At 48.5% G+C, this 15,475-nt stretch overlaps 3 protein-coding genes across 3 annotated transcripts; 2 read left to right on the forward strand and 1 right to left on the reverse strand.

Moving 5' to 3' along the window:
- Positions 1–329: 329 nt before the first annotated feature.
- Triagg1_6988 (uncharacterized protein) lies at positions 330–782 on the forward strand (the record flags this gene model as incomplete). The annotated part of the gene is made up of 1 exon (XM_062901673.1): positions 330–782. One exon carries the CDS (start codon positions 330–332, stop codon positions 780–782), a length of 453 nt encoding a protein of 150 aa, XP_062754060.1.
- Positions 783–3,773: 2,991 nt separating this feature from the next.
- Triagg1_6989 (uncharacterized protein) lies at positions 3,774–6,389 on the forward strand (the record flags this gene model as incomplete). The annotated part of the gene is made up of 1 exon (XM_062901674.1): positions 3,774–6,389. One exon carries the CDS (start codon positions 3,774–3,776, stop codon positions 6,387–6,389), a length of 2,616 nt encoding a protein of 871 aa, XP_062754061.1.
- Positions 6,390–6,606: 217 nt separating this feature from the next.
- Triagg1_6990 (CAZyme family GH92) lies at positions 6,607–9,501 on the reverse strand (the record flags this gene model as incomplete). Its single annotated transcript, XM_062901675.1, has 8 exons — positions 6,607–7,221; positions 7,317–7,648; positions 7,711–7,803; positions 7,866–8,141; positions 8,214–9,054; positions 9,110–9,150; positions 9,222–9,323; positions 9,393–9,501. The coding sequence occupies 8 exons, from the start codon at positions 9,499–9,501 to the stop codon at positions 6,607–6,609; spliced, it is 2,409 nt and encodes an 802-aa protein (XP_062754062.1).
- Positions 9,502–15,475: the final 5,974 nt, after the last annotated feature.

A 15,475-nucleotide genomic window follows, 5' to 3' on the forward strand; every position in this document is an offset into this window, starting at 1 on the left:
CAAGCTTTAACTCGATTGGAGGATCTTCCAAATCTCCGGACCATATTCCGAATGCAACCCTCTTAGTCATACATGACAAGTGACGGTTTCATGTCGCGATAGGTTGCCAAGATAGAAAGAAAGGTGAATCAGATGTTAATAGGTTTTATCCAACCCCACGTCAGTCAGCACTAAAATCCAGTGATTCCAGTGATTCCAAAGGTAGATATGGCATCGCAACAGAGATAAATACTATCAATGCTGCCTGCTTTGGCAATCTACCTACTGAGGCACCTCACAATCAGTTGACACTCTTCTTTTTTTTACAACGACACCACACTTGGCTCACAATGGCGTCCCAGCAACTATCTCCTGTATCGGTCTCGGCCTCGCTGCGCGAAGACCCGGAAACGATGCGCAAGGTGATGAACATCCATATCGAACAAGTCTTTGGGGAACCGGATCAAGCAATTCGCGGCAAGACAATGGAGCCGATCTATCACGAAGATGTCACCTGGTTTCAACCTCGCGAACATTCCGGCGACAATTCCATCATTCGCGGCCGGGATAATGTAAATGCGACAATTCAAAAGGAACGGGCTGCACTCCCCGGGTTTTACATGTTGCATGACGAGGAAGGATATATTGCTGTCACACAAAACCTGGGTATCCTTCACTGGAAGTTGGGGCCTCCCGAGCAGCCCGACATGATCAAGGCCTGTCATTATATCATCTTTGAAGAAGGGAAGATTAAGGTTTTTTGGACTGCGCATCTGAAAACGCCTGCTGCGCCTCCGTCTTAATTCGTAGAAAACATTCCGATTTTGTATCTCTTGCGAACATCTATGGAGGGCTTCAGCGTACCCATTACAAACTATTACCCGTTGTGCCATCACGGGGCAACATGGGACAGTCGTGGATAAAACACTCTAGATCTAATTAAGAATACTGAAATGGTTTTACCATCGACTTCATCTATGAGAATATGTGCTTGCTTTGTATAACTACCATGTACTAGTTGTTTGAATGCTGACAAGCATTAAAGTTGAGCGAGTATAACTACTATGTAGTTTGAATGCTAACATACATTAAAGTTGAGCGTTATGTACTAGGTAGGTAGTTGTTTGAATGCTGACATGCATTAAAGTTGAGCGACTTCCTAGGAAGTCGGACATTGACAGCCGACAAGAACGTGCCGTCCTTAAGAAACAAAATGGCCGCCCAGTCACTCATAGCTACAGTTAATAGATCAATTACCGCATATATGCATATAAAAACCATTGTCTGTTTCTATATCGAGGAATATACAATGCTTCAACAAAGTTGTAATAAATGTTGCTCACAGAAGACATTTTGCAAAGCGCAAAGACAATACCAATCGTTTCATATAGCATAGCTGAAAAATTAAAGTCAGAGTCTAGGCCTCATAATCTAACTTCACGAATAGGTATTCTTTCAAGGTTGTATTCTCTTTTCTACTATAAATTAGGCGCTCTTGTGCGAAGAGAATTCGATCAGTTCCGTCAATTTGGCCTACCCTGCAATAAGCAAAATAAAATATTGCCCTCTGCCCAACAACTATGAGGCGGGAAATGGAGACGAGACGGATCAAAGTAAATACACCGTCTTTAATTATACTCAAAAGCGTGAACTGGGTGTGTGGAGGGCAAATTGATTCATGGAAAGTCCTTCTTATATTGTAACTACAGAATAATGCCTCGTTGCTTGGGCATAAGAATCAAGCATTTGCCTCCACATAAGCTGGTGCCCTGGACTTGAGCGACCTAAAAATGGCATCTCGCCATAATTAGCCTCTCAATAATATCGACATAGCCTGTGTCGGTATGGATCTTGCTGTTGCTTGGCCTTGGGATCACTATTCATGTAAAGCCTGGTGCACGTCCATGTGCTCCGTACGAAGTATGCCCTGTCTCCAATGGATTGTGTTAGCTTACACTTGCGCTCCGCCTCCGGTCTTGTGAACACCATCGCAAAAGTCGTAATCCGGCCGTATGGAGCGGCGCAATACATGTCAGTGCTCGGGATGAGTGGAGAGAAGCGGGCATCTGGCTGTTAGTATAAGTAAGTAAGATGGGTCGTCATTGTGTAGCTCAAGCAACAAAGGGTGGCTTAGTATTATTTGGATTCTATTTTCGTGAAGGATTTCGAGATCATGAGCGGAACAATCCATGCATATTCCATCTTAAGTATGGAGCATGGATCAAATAGATGCATGCAAAGACAAAAGAATCAAGGATGAATCTACTGGGCTCGGGCTTTTTTTTGGTGCACAAACGTGCTGCGGATCTTGCCGTATTCCTTCTACATGCACCTAGTTTCGTCTCTGTCCGTGCCTATCGTGAGCTGAGCTGAGACGAGCGGAGCGGAGCTTGAGGCAGCGCCCGCGATAACGAGGCTGAGAGAGAGAAAATGAGAGAGAAAGAGAAGCACCCAAGCGGTGAGGATCAGATCCCAACATGGACAGGAGCTGAATATCTTAGTGCCGTGAGCATGCCATGTGTGGAATGGGGTTGATCGAGGGATGGCCCGAACAGGAGCATCAGAGCCCCGACTCACAGACGGTGAGCACACTGTCGAAATCTCACGACAGCCGACTCTAGGGCCACTTTCACGGCCGATTCCCTGTTTCAAACATGTGCTAGCCGCCTGAGAAATGCTAGCAGCTCGCTATTGCATGGCTGTCTGGTCGCGTGCCGTCAGGGTCGGTAGCCGGCGCCACTCACAGAGATCACGATACGACACGATGGAGCGGGCAGACGGCGTTTTGTGAGCGCAAAGCCGAAGCCCAGACTAGCTCTGCCCTTGACAGAATCTTGCATTGGAGCTGTGCATTGACGCATGAGGCATGAAGGGGGATCCATCGCGGCGTAAAGCATCTGCAATCTCAGCGGCTTGCCTCCTTTTCTCCACCCAATCTGGCCAGGGAAATGCGGCTTGCCGGGGTTGCTTTTGGTCAGCTCTTTATGAATGCCCTGCGCCTCAATGGCTATGGGATCAGTATGTGATTTCGCTGGGCGGCTCAGCAAGATTGCGGTTATTAATAGAGTAAATGAGGCAAACTCCACCTGCAAGAGAGGGGGGGTTGTGGGTTCATGTTTTTTTTCTTTCTCTTTTTTTTTCTTGACTGCGATTGTTAGTGGCACAGTGGCACAGTGTCGATGAGAGGCTACATGTACTTTTGTGTACAGGCATGTGTGTGTGTGTGCATTGATGGGTTCGTTTGTCTGGCTTAGAGTTTCTCAAAATATTAAGAGGCGGTACTACCTCCCTGGCAGAGGAAGTTGCATACATGTAGCATATATATAGGCCACATACATCCATCTACATACTTTTACACTCTTCAGCCAGCCCCTCATAATTAACTCTTCTCATCACATGGGCAGTCCATTCTTCAGCTGCTCTAGAGATTCCTGGTCCGTGAAACGGGAGCGTAAACTTTCTGTATTACCGCCTCATTAAAAACCCACCACTTTAGACGGTCTGAAACCCCTCGCTAGATTTACGGGACCCTTTTCTTCCCCTGCCGGCCTGCTTGAAGCCGTTCAACTCATTCGCTCCTTTCAAGTCATTCAAATCTCCAGCCGCCTGGGGTCAGGCGGTTTGGCGCCAGGCCGTCAAACAACGCAGCAGATACTCGTAACATAAAACACACATGCGTCCCTCTCCCCCTTTTGACGCGGCGTGAACATCACGACGATACCTACTGATAGCAGCCGTCAAATCTCACAACACCAAGCACTCCATACGAGCACGCGGAGCCCCGGAAATGCACCATGGCTGACCACCTGGACCCCGGAGCATCTGCCGGTGCTGCTGACCAGCCCTCGCCGGGGCGTCGCCGGTCAAAGAACCCCCTGCGAAACATGATCCAGCATCTGACCGTCGACTCGTCGCCAGGAGCCAGCGACGGCTCCGGGTCACGGCGCTCATCGCTCATCCGCCGTTTGAGCGGGCAAAAGAGCCGCAGTCCGTCGGCGCATTCTGACGCGGCCTCGGGCTCGCGGCCCAACTCACGGCCTCCGTCGTCGCTGGGTGTAAATCGAGACCCGGCGCTTTGTGAATCATGTGCACGTCTGGCGGCGGAGATTGAAGAAACCATGGACGAAGTCGACGCCACTTTCGCCAGGCCGGCAGATGGCGCAGGAGCTGCGGGAGATTTCGAGACAAGAGAGCATTTTGTATCTCGGCTTCGGTACTTGGAGGAGAACCGCTGGGCCGCGACTTGTCCCATGTGCAAGCTCTTTTGGGAGATTCATGTGCCCAGCCAGGAACCAGGAGAGTATAACCTAGTGGCACTATCGACACGCGACACGAGTTACTTCATCGACTCGGCCAAGATGTACAGCCAGGACCATCCGGCCAAGGGGCGATCCAAGGGCCTCAGCCCAGCGTTTTTCTCCGTCATCTCCAAGGCCAAGGGCGGCGGCCGGGATCCCGATGTGGACCCCGAATGGTTCCGAGAATCGGGCATGCTGCTCCGGACACGACCCGAGATGCTGATAGACATGGCTAGGGGGAGGACGGGCTCAGAGAAGTTGGCAGTCCCTGATGGAACGGCATCTCCGCTGCCATCACCATCATTCCGCCTACCTGACGATGCCTCTTGGACGCAGAGAGGGATCTGGGGGCGGGAGATTGACAAAAGTGCAGACATGAACATTGTGCGAGAGTGGCTTCATTTTTGCGACACCCATCACGAGGGACGATGTTCACGGAGGCCGGTGAGGAAGGAAATCCAGGGATTCCGGCTCATAGACTGTGCACAGTCACGCCCACAGGTGGTTGAAAGATCACTGCGTGATGACTATGTGGCACTGAGCTATGTCTGGGGCGATGCAAACGTTGATGGCAGCTGGCCACAAGTTGTACGAGATGCAGCCGCCGTGGTGACTGAGCTTGGCTTTCGATATCTGTGGGTGGATCGCTTCTGTACGAGTGATGACAGGCCACAGGAGAAAAGGGAGCATATTCAGCGGATGGACGAGATATACGGAGGAGCCGCCTTTACCATCATTGCCGCCGCTGGGGAGAATGCCATGCACGGCCTTCCTGGCATTGGATCGACATCAAGGCCTGCTCAGCCAAAGTACAAATTCACCACTTCCAACATGACCCTTGTTTCCAGCCTTCAGGATCCACGCCTCCTCATCGAGCGATCAGCGTGGTACACTAGAGGATGGACCTATCAGGAAGGACTCCTTTCTCGACGACGCCTCGTCTTCACAGAACAGCAGATGTACTGGGAGTGCGATGGCATGACCTGCCCCGAGGCACTGGACTTGCCGTTTGAGTTCTATCACGACGCCGAAGAGAAGCGTATGTACGATTTTGTTCGTCCAGGCTTGTTCAACGGGGTGTCATATATGGACGGCAGCTGGGAACAGTGGAAGAAGCTGCCTCAAAAGATGGGCGAGGCGAGCACTCTGAGTGTGTTCCGAGAAGTCGATCAACATATCGTGAAATATACGAGGAGGAACCTCAGCCGGGACGAAGATTCGCTAGATGCGAGCTTGGGAATATGGCGAGATCTAGAGAGCACCCTTGGAAGGGGGAAACTGAGCAATTTGGTGGGAATCCCCATATGGGCGCCTCTGGCCTCTGAACCGACGGAAGAAAACAATGGAATGCCGAGAACGAGACATTTATTCGCCTTATCGACATGCTTCTGGCATCACAAAGTTGGCATGCAGGCCACGCGGAGGACTCATTTGCCAAGCTGGTCGTGGGCAGGATGGTCCGGTCCCGTGGAACTCTTCTCGTCTATCACACTCGCTTCGCCCGATCCTGAGATGAAGCTGAAGGGCAAAAAGATACTCACCCATCATTACGTTGCGGCCACACAACTGACGAGAAACGAACCATCATCTGTGAGGTGGACATACTCGCCTGAGATGGCAGTATTGGCGCCTGATGGCTCCGTCATATACGACTTTGGAGGACAAATGAGCGCTACCGCCGGCCCTCCAAGATTCCGACCCGGAAAATATGCCCTCCATGTCAAGGATCCGTTGGTGCTGGACAAGGTCAAGGCGAAGCCACACTCTGACGGCTGGCAATTCAGCGGCCTCAGCGTCGACGTACGAATGAGCCGTGGGAGTGGCACGGAAACCGCTTGTCTTGGGGGCGAAGAGTGCATAGGAAGCCTCAAAAGTTACCTGATGCGACATGGACAAGGAGAGCAAATGAGTGTACTGTGGTTTGTTGAAGAGACGACGGTGATGCTGTTGGTGGTAGAGAAAACCGGAAGAGGGACATGGGAACGCGTGGGGAGGGTGAGGATGGCTTTTGCCGAAGATGCAAAGGATGTGATGAGAGCTTCTGGTGGGCTCCAAGGGTTGGTGGGGAGATTACCGATGAGAAGCTTAGGCCAGAATATTGTGATTGAGTAGGAGGTTGTGAAGATGCTTCATGTTAACATTATTATACCAATGATACTCGACTCCAGCTTAGAATTTTAATATCGACAGGAAAGACGCTCATCATGTTTGATGAACGAATTAGAGGAAGAGTGACGATGCTCAATAGTGACTGTCCGAAAAGATTTGTGAAAATTCTTTCATTCTACCAACACGGGTGTGGAAACTAAAACTTGCTCATCTTCTAATTCTAGATGTCTAGATCCAGGCTGGGTGGCAGACTGGCAGAGCCTGTTCCCCAGCTACTCTCGTTCTTACCCAGCGTCAGCTCCAGCACGCCTCCATTAGCAAAGAAATCGTGCGTGATCCAGTTCTTGGTATACGGCTTCCCGTTGAGCTTAGCGCTCTGGATATAGATATTTTCATATCCTCCATCAAAGTTGATGTTCTTCACCGTCGCCGTCTTGCCCGTCAGTCCATTCTTGATGCTAATCTCAGGGAAGAACGGTGGCAGGATGAGGTAGACGTTCTGTCCGCCCATTGGCCACAAGCCCATCATGGTCAGAGTGCTAAACGCACCCATGGCACCGGAATCGTCGTTACCGGGGATACCGTTGATACCGGAGTTAAACTGTGAGGGGATGTAGTGGTGGGCAAAGTACGAAGACAAGCCCGGACGACCAGCATAGTGGAACAGGAAGACGAGAAGGAAGGCTTGTTCGTCACCAAAGTAGAGCAGGTTGGGGGTGTTGTGAAGGAACTGGAGACGCTTGACGAAAGTGTCTGGGCCACCAAGAGTGGTGATGAGGTCGGCCATGTCGTGGGGGGCGAAGAAAGTGTAGAGCCAGCTGCTTCCCTCGTAGGTCTGTGATGGAAACGTTAGGTTAGTAATAGGGAAGAAAATACAGTCTTGAAGCCACCTTATTCATCATCATAGAAGAAATGTAGTATAAGTCTTACCTCGTGGCCAGTAGGCACCAGATAACAATCGTCGAATCGGAACATGGGAGTGCACATCATGGCATCTTGATAGCCAAACGTGCCGTTCAGATATCTGGGCTGTAGGAAGCCGTAAAACCCACTGTCCACATACCCGGTAGAACCATCGGGATTGGTGACGTAGATGTACGAGTTTTGATTCGGGTTCCACATGTTCTTCCAGTTCTTGGAGCGCTTGAGATACTTCTCGGCATCAGCCTTCTTGTGCAGGGACTCGGCCATCTCGGCAATGCAAAAGTCGTTGTAGGCATATTCGACTGTTCGAGAGATGGATCGCGAGAATGTACCAACACCTAATGATATGTGAGTACTCCCTCATACAAACGTAGATATTACAATGCTAAGAGAGTCTTACCGTTGGGGTCAAAGTCGTCAGTGGGAATATAGCCAAGCGTCTTCCAGCTGGTCAATCCACCACGTCCCTCGATACCCCAGTTCACTGGTTCATCTAACAGAACGTCAGCATCATACTTGTAGATTTAGTGGAAAGGAGACAGCTGTGAAGCATACCTTCGGCATCCGAGATCAGAGCTTCGTATCCAGTCTGCCAATCAACACCCTTGTGAAGGCCCTTTAAGTATGCGTCCACAAGCACAATATCAGCATTGCTACCACCTTGCGTCCAGCCCTTGCAGAATGTCATGCGGCAATCCGGAAGCTTTCCTTCGTGGCGGTATATGTCAATGAGCGCGCGAACCATCTGCGTTTGGCTGTACGGGTCGACGATAGTAAGCAGCGGGTGGATGCTGCGGAATGAATCCCAGATGCAGTAGAAGGAGTCATAGTCTATTACAGTCAGCTCCAATCGATTTCATGAATCAGCCTTGAAAAAGAAATTGTCTTGAAAATAAAACCTACAAGGTTCGTTGCTCTTCCACAGAGGATTCTCTCCCGTGTAGTCCTGAGGTGAGATCATGGAGCGATACAGTCCCGAATAGAAGGTGGTCAGAATGTCTGTGTTCACTCCCGTGGTGTCAACCTTGACAACTCCCAGCTTCTGTCGCCATGCGTCCTCAGCAGTGGCCTGAGTTCCCTGGAAGTCAAACCTCGGGATCTCAGACTGGGCATTGCTGCATGCCTGGTTCACACTAATGAATGACAGGCCAACTCTAGCCAAAATCTGGTTATTTCCAGGCTTGTTAAACTGGACAAATGCGCCACCGGGCACGGGAGGGCCAGTAACGGTGGCAGTTTCGGTGTTGAGCTGCTTGAAGTTGGTACCGGCTCTGTTGTTCTGGAAGACGCCGGTGTTCTTGATACTGGCCCCTTGGAAATCGGTACAGAAGTACAAAGTGTACGTGCCAACTCCGAAAGACGGATTAAATGTTCCTGAGCCGGTAATTCTTCCGCTGTGAGGGTCGACAGAAACGCTTCCCTTGCTCCGAGAGTCGGAGAGATCCGTTAAGTCAGCCAAGATTACAGGCTCATATGGGATCGCGTTGTCCCCAGTTGCGTCGCCACCTTTCATAGGCACAGGCTGGTCAGGAAAGGTGAAGCGATACAATGCCGTCTTGTTCGATACGGTCATTTCCGCCTTGATGGAGGTATTGAGAGTAACCGAAAAGTATCCGGGATGCGCTTCAATGGAGCTGTTAATTGGCAGAGACTGTCGGTCTGACTTGGTGAAATAGCAGTTGTCAAGGTTGCCACCAGAGCAGCCGCTCTGAGGGAACAATGGGAAGTTTCCAAGAGAAGCGCCCTTGGACGTGTTAGCATCTGTATCTACCTCATTCTCCATTGGGGATATCGCTTACACCACCCGTTCCGCTGTCATGCATGTGAGAGAAGCCAGTGACTACAGAGTCATTGTTAGTCACGATATTCCAGAAATGCGATGATTGCATTTTTGGAGGATAATGAACTGACTGGGACCGCCATCTGAGGCATAACCACCAGCATTGTCATTCACAGAGTCAGCTACCGCTTTGGCAAGACCGAATGGAAGAGTTGCGCCGGCAAAGACGTGTCCTATGTGTATTGTTAGTTCTTCTCTTCTCTTTGCGCGTGAATGACACTAAGTCGTGCAGAGATTTTTACCTCCATTGCTGGTTCCAATTAGAGGATCTACATAGTCAAAGACATCGTAGGCAGCGTGAACGATTGACCCGTAGGCGAGTGCCGCAACCAAAGCTCGAGGGAGGCCCATTGTGAAGAACCTGTTCCTTTGCCGAGGAACAAGCTGAGCTGCTATGGGGGCTCGAGGAAAAGCTGCGTTCTCCAGACAAGTTGGTGATTCTTGTGTTACATTTTCTTCTGTATTTATATTCCAGGCTATGAGGCTATAAGCCCGTCGGTTATCACGCGGAACACATCACGCCCAGGCAGTTAACCGCTGAAAGGCAAGTTTGACGATTGTAAACATCACTCCGAACATCTCTCCCCGGACTAAACTCCACAACACTACCGGATCCTGACTTTCATAATGGAGTTTCGACGCGGGGAATCCCTGACATTGCCCATGATGGTCGTTTAATCAGTTTAGGATCACAAGCACAAAGTACCAATAGCCACAAGACGGGAAAGGCGGCCGCTATATGAATCCACCCCCAAGTTAGTCTTGTACGTATTTGGTATGTTGAAGGACGCTCGTCCAATCAACACATCTCGCCCTCGGCTCATGATTCCTGAAGATTAGATCATCCAGATCTCTCTTTGACGCTGGAAAATTGCCCGTCGGGCATATTTGTGTTCCTTACAAAGACTGGTTTTGCCAAATTGAGCCTATCACCATTCACCTATCCCGCACACTAGCCGTGTCTATATCGGCAAAATCGGCTCCGCAGACAGAGTGTTGTAGCTTCACAAACAATCGCTTTCATACGAGGAAGAATTCCCCGGCAAGTCACGCTAACCATGCTGATGTCGCAGCGTAAATGGAGAAGCCGTCGATAATGGTTGGAGGAAATATTACCAATCCCCGCCATTCCAACACCGGCCTTCCACTATTATCTCGGCATTTTACAAACGTCTGGGCAAATCTGCTGGGCAAAGAAAAAAGCATCTGTTGTTATGAGAGAGCCGTCGGAAGCATTTTCCTGAGATGGGCTTCTATTTAGTTGCCCACAGAATAGTACCAACTATTCGCATTTAATTTCGGGCATAAAATCGGAAATGGAAGAAGGATGCAATTACCGAGCTTTCAAACTTGTAAGTCGTCGTCGGTTTCGGTTTGCCTTGAGATCCAGAATGATGCCACAATGCGCCCTGGACGTCGTCTAATGACGAATCTCCGCCGTTATTTTCCGTAGGGAAAAAAAGAAGGTAGGCTGATTCCTATCAGTCTTTAATCTAGTTAGTTATTTGAACTTCCTGATTTAAACTGGCATTTATATCCGCATGCAGCGAACGGGTGTAGCTATATCTTACTGAACGATTCCGTACTTATGGCGTTATAAATAGTAGTAGGGCTGCTCGCTCCAACCAACATTGACTTTTTTTCGCACTTTATTGCGATGTGTTAATTGCAGTGAAGAATCGATATATGGGGATCTAGTGTTAGAAAGCTCTACGGAGTAAAATTGCACTATATTGTCATGAATGTGGTAGATCCTCAGAGCCGAGCGGTGCTTAAGGTTAGGCAGGTAAGGCATCAGACTTGCTGTTCAGCATACACGACACAAGACAATGAACTCTGGATAGGTGTTTCATGTAACATCGGTCACCATCCGGGGCAAGCCATTCACTTGACTGTATTCCGAGTTCCGAATTATTTATTTATGCTTATCGTAAAACCCCACCAACTTCGTGTTCAAAGGAAGATCATGATCTGACTTGTTTGATGGCGGATGACAATTTTAGGGGGGCGTATCGACTGAACGTGCAGCATCAAACACTGCAAACAGAGGACGCATTTATCTCGATTGAAGCAATTTTCCGTACCTAATGTGCTAAATCAGGGAAATGCCGATTTCCCCTTACATGCGAACAGCTCTCATCATCTTCTTCTTTTAATACTCCGTACCCTAGCCTATTTCAGTATTTTTGCCGGCATTTGCGTCATCATTTGACTGTAACATATAGCCGATAAATATTACCACAAGACTTAGTTCCATCATAAAGGCCAAGATTTCCAGCCCACAAAACAGAATCAACCTACTTTTCGGGATTTTACTTAGCCCGCAAATGCCGATAACTTGGGTCGCAAATTAATGAAACTTTTGATGGCACAGACCAGCATTTTACATGCTCACGTGTGATGTAAAGCCCAGACTGACTCTATTGTTTCACACATTTCGTTTTACTGTACGGCTCTTTAACGCATACGAGTGTGCCCAAAACCTTGGAACAAAATATATTGGTGTATGGCGTTGTCGGAGACAAGGTTTATTATAGCCGGTCTGTATTTTGATCGGGCTAGGAGCCTGTAAACGGATCGCGGCAATTCGCGGATGGTTGCCGGCTTCAGCATCTATTCCAATCCAGAGCGTTGTAACGTGGCGCATTATCCTGCACAAGAGCTCGTCTCTTAGATCTAAGAGGTTTGAGTTGTAGAATCAACGATGTGAATAAGTCTTCCATAATAAGACTTGTACTCCGTTTATTTTAGCTACTTACACCAAGATCACCTATTTCGGAAATCTCTTCTTTTACAACAGTAGCAGCACAACCCAATTCTAGTAATGACTTGAGAGTCGCTATCGCCTCAATAGCGGCTGTTTTGAGATCGCCATTACTTCAAGACTCTTTGAAGCCATTCATCTTTACAAATGATCTCTCGAGGAAGCTCGATGCTTGGAATAAATAGTTGCGTTGAGATCGAGCTGGATTGAATAGCACTTGGATTTGCAAAAGCGTAGAGTTCATATACTGTAAAAGCCAATTGTCTGCTATAAATAGCTCGACGCCCGCTTGGCTAAGCGGTATAGCGTGTCACTAGTAAATACTTGACATGACAAGGTGATCAGTTCGACTCTGATAGTGGGCATCTCTTTTTGCACTTTGCTTTTGTCCTTTCTTTTGTACGAAATCATACACTCATCATCACACCCCTCAAGGCGGGTCTGTTTCTTTTGATGTCTCTTTTACCAAAGGCAGAAGCAATGCCAAAACCCGTGCCTCCTTCATGCCTAACTCAGCTGTATGCATGGAGCACCAACTGGTCCAACCCTCTTCTGTCTGCACTTCTGCATGACATGCATCTGTCGGACATTATTGCATAGAAAGGCATATCAACACGGGCCATCGGCCCACAGGCAACTCATTCAACAGGCACAAAAATCACAAGCAAATTGTATGTATGTTAAGGCAAAATCTTCAAATTCCTATTCTGCTATATCCCACATGATGGAGGTCCATTTGCCCCAATGCCTTGCCCTTCCCATGGCATCTTCTTAAGCACATCCGAGCCCTCAAGCTATCATTCCGTGAGAGTATAGATCCAGCGAACGAAAAAGAATACAGTGCTCTAGTGCTACATGCCCCCATGTGTTAGCTTTTCGGTCGAAAAGTGTCTCAATGCCCAAAGCAGTGAGAGAATCAGGGCTTACGCTGCAGCCGGTGCATGAGCAGCTGGAGCAGTTGTCCTTGCATCCGCAGGAGCTGCACTGGCTATTGAGAAAAAGTTGTTAGTGACATGTCTAATGAGTGCCTTGCTTGGTAACGAGAAAGAAGGTATCATAGATCCGGTAGTCGAGTGCTGAAGGTAAAATAAGGAGGAAATTCCGAGCAAGTGTTGAAACAATGGTCCTCAGTAGACTCACCAGGGAGACATTTTGAAAGTGTAGGTTGGTTTGAGAGACTGAAAGTCTTTGAAGGTAGACAATGGTTGTTCTGGTCGCTTGAGTGTGGTTGATGTTATTGATGGATGAGACAAGAACAAAAAGCAGGCGACACCCGATGCTTTTATATCCAAACGGATGCTCTTTTTACTGTCATATAGTATCCACTTGTGAATCCTCATGCACCATATCATGCACTGAACAGCTTCATCAACGAAGCCCCCATGCGGTGACATCTAGGCGCCTGCAAGCTAAGAGTAGATCCTTGGAAACTTCGGCCAACAATCAACATGAGTTCTTGACGGACATTCGCCAAAACCCCTCTTTAACTTGTCCAGCTGAAATACCGTTAATAATGCTTCATAGTCATGCGTCAGCTTCATTGGCTGGGGGTGGAATGGAGGTTACCCGAGGCCAGAAAGAGAAGTCATCACCGGACGTTAACCACATGTCCCACGAATACTAACTGCAGGGGTACTCCCACGCTATACTGTAAAGCATATACTGTAACAGTTGGTGTGGATGGGTGTCGATTATGAAGCAGTATGTATGGCTGTTAAGTCAGGGATGTAATGCTGGCGCCGGTTATTGTGGCTTCAGGGAAATAATGAATACTCGCTCCTACGTCGTATCAAAAATTACATATCTTTCACTCTTACTTTCAATAAAGCTTGGTTTCAAATACTAACATAGAATATCATCTTGAGGATATCGCGTAGTACATGGACATGGATATCATAAGCAGGTACAGTAACTGACGATGAAAACCAAAAAGAAAAGCCTGAAGAAAAATCAGTGCATTTGAAATGGTGCCCGACTATAGCTTCCCTGCTGCAAATTGTGGAGAAAACTGTCACTTGGGGGAAGAAATGGTGAGGGAAATATGCAGCTGAGAAAAGCTTTGGCCGTATGGTAGTCACTGTATTATCACGAGGACGAACGCCCTCCCGAGAAGGAAGAAGATAACACTGTGTTACCAACGTATCTATGAAGAATCAGCTGATAATGGATGCAGCGTCTCCCTATCAGTACGTGACATGTACGCAGAATCGTCATGCGTTGTGGTAGCTACGTGTAGTAAAAGGCACATATTGATCCAGGCGTTGGGATCACAGGCATACCTCTGCACTCTGCTGTCGTAAAAGCACGCATGAAGCCGTGACATGTGGCGAAAATAGTCCAACATGTGGTCTTGGCTAGGCAATGATACTGCATATTCAGCGGCCACGGCGGGAAAAAAAGAAAATAATGTGACTGATCAAGGGGCGGAGATGATGGGTTGCCTCTCCCCCACGCGCTGGCCGGTGAATGTCGGATGTCAGCAGCCACAAGCGACGGGAAAGGAGCCCAGGGAGACTAAGATGGAGGAAAAGGATCCTGCTTCCGGGATGGCTCCCGGCTGAAAAGTCATGCGGCCACGGAGTGTTACATGGTTATACAAATCGCCTCACCCGACATGACCCGGGTCTCGGATGCTGGGGGGAATCAAAAATGAGTGATTTGAACGGGAGCTCCTTCACTGTGAGGTTAGACGTAGACAGGATGGAATAGCCGTTAGCAGAGTGTTGGACAGATTTGTGTCTGCGAATAGAATTAGGCCAGCGAAGGAGCACAAGATGCCGTGTCTCAAGACGTGATTTGGCGCCACAGGGAGGATCATGAGCACTCTATCGTGATAGGCTTGTCGTTGAGAGGACCGGATAGCGAATTTTTATTGCATGATGCAGAAATGACGGAGTGAAGGCAGTGCAATACGCTCGGTGCTTATGATGTCCATGCCGTTCGGTTTGCATGTACGTTTTGCGTGCCCATCTTGAAGGAAAATGACAGTTCAACGTCCAAGTTCTCATGGAAATCTGACCAAAGCATGTGATAATCTTTTTCTTCGGTCCCTACTGGCTCATGGTGCTGCAGAAGGAGAATGATTCAGAAAAAACAGTGAAGAAAGCGGATCTTGTGGAGTAGGCTGTTGAAGACAGGAATGATGAAGAGTTTTTTTTTTCATCAGCATCCCAAGGGAATGCGTCCATCATTATATACTTCACGCTCGCCCATACGTTTGCGTGATTTCCCCAGTTTCCATGCTCAACAGACAGTCTTCTCCGCTTCTGTTCCACCATCAAGTGCCATTACCCGTGGAAATGAGCCGGGGTTTGGTGATGCACCTGCGAAGTAAGGGGCTTATACCAATCAGCTCCTTGGATGATGGTGAACCTTGATGGAAAATACAACCAGCTTATCTGCCACATTCTCTGTAATACTCACTCATCTTTACAAAAAGGCCTCATATAAATGGTGGGATTTTGAAGGAGCAGAGAGGTGTCTATCAAGGTGCATGGCCATCAAGGTGCACGCGGTCAGATTTTAGGGGGTCCGAGGGAGATGAAATAATAGTCGTCTGAT

The sequence above is a fragment of the Trichoderma aggressivum genome (genome assembly GCF_033847375.1).
Source record: "Trichoderma aggressivum f. europaeum strain CBS 100526 chromosome Unknown scaffold_029, whole genome shotgun sequence".
In the NCBI taxonomy this organism is placed as follows: domain Eukaryota; kingdom Fungi; phylum Ascomycota; class Sordariomycetes; order Hypocreales; family Hypocreaceae; genus Trichoderma; species Trichoderma aggressivum.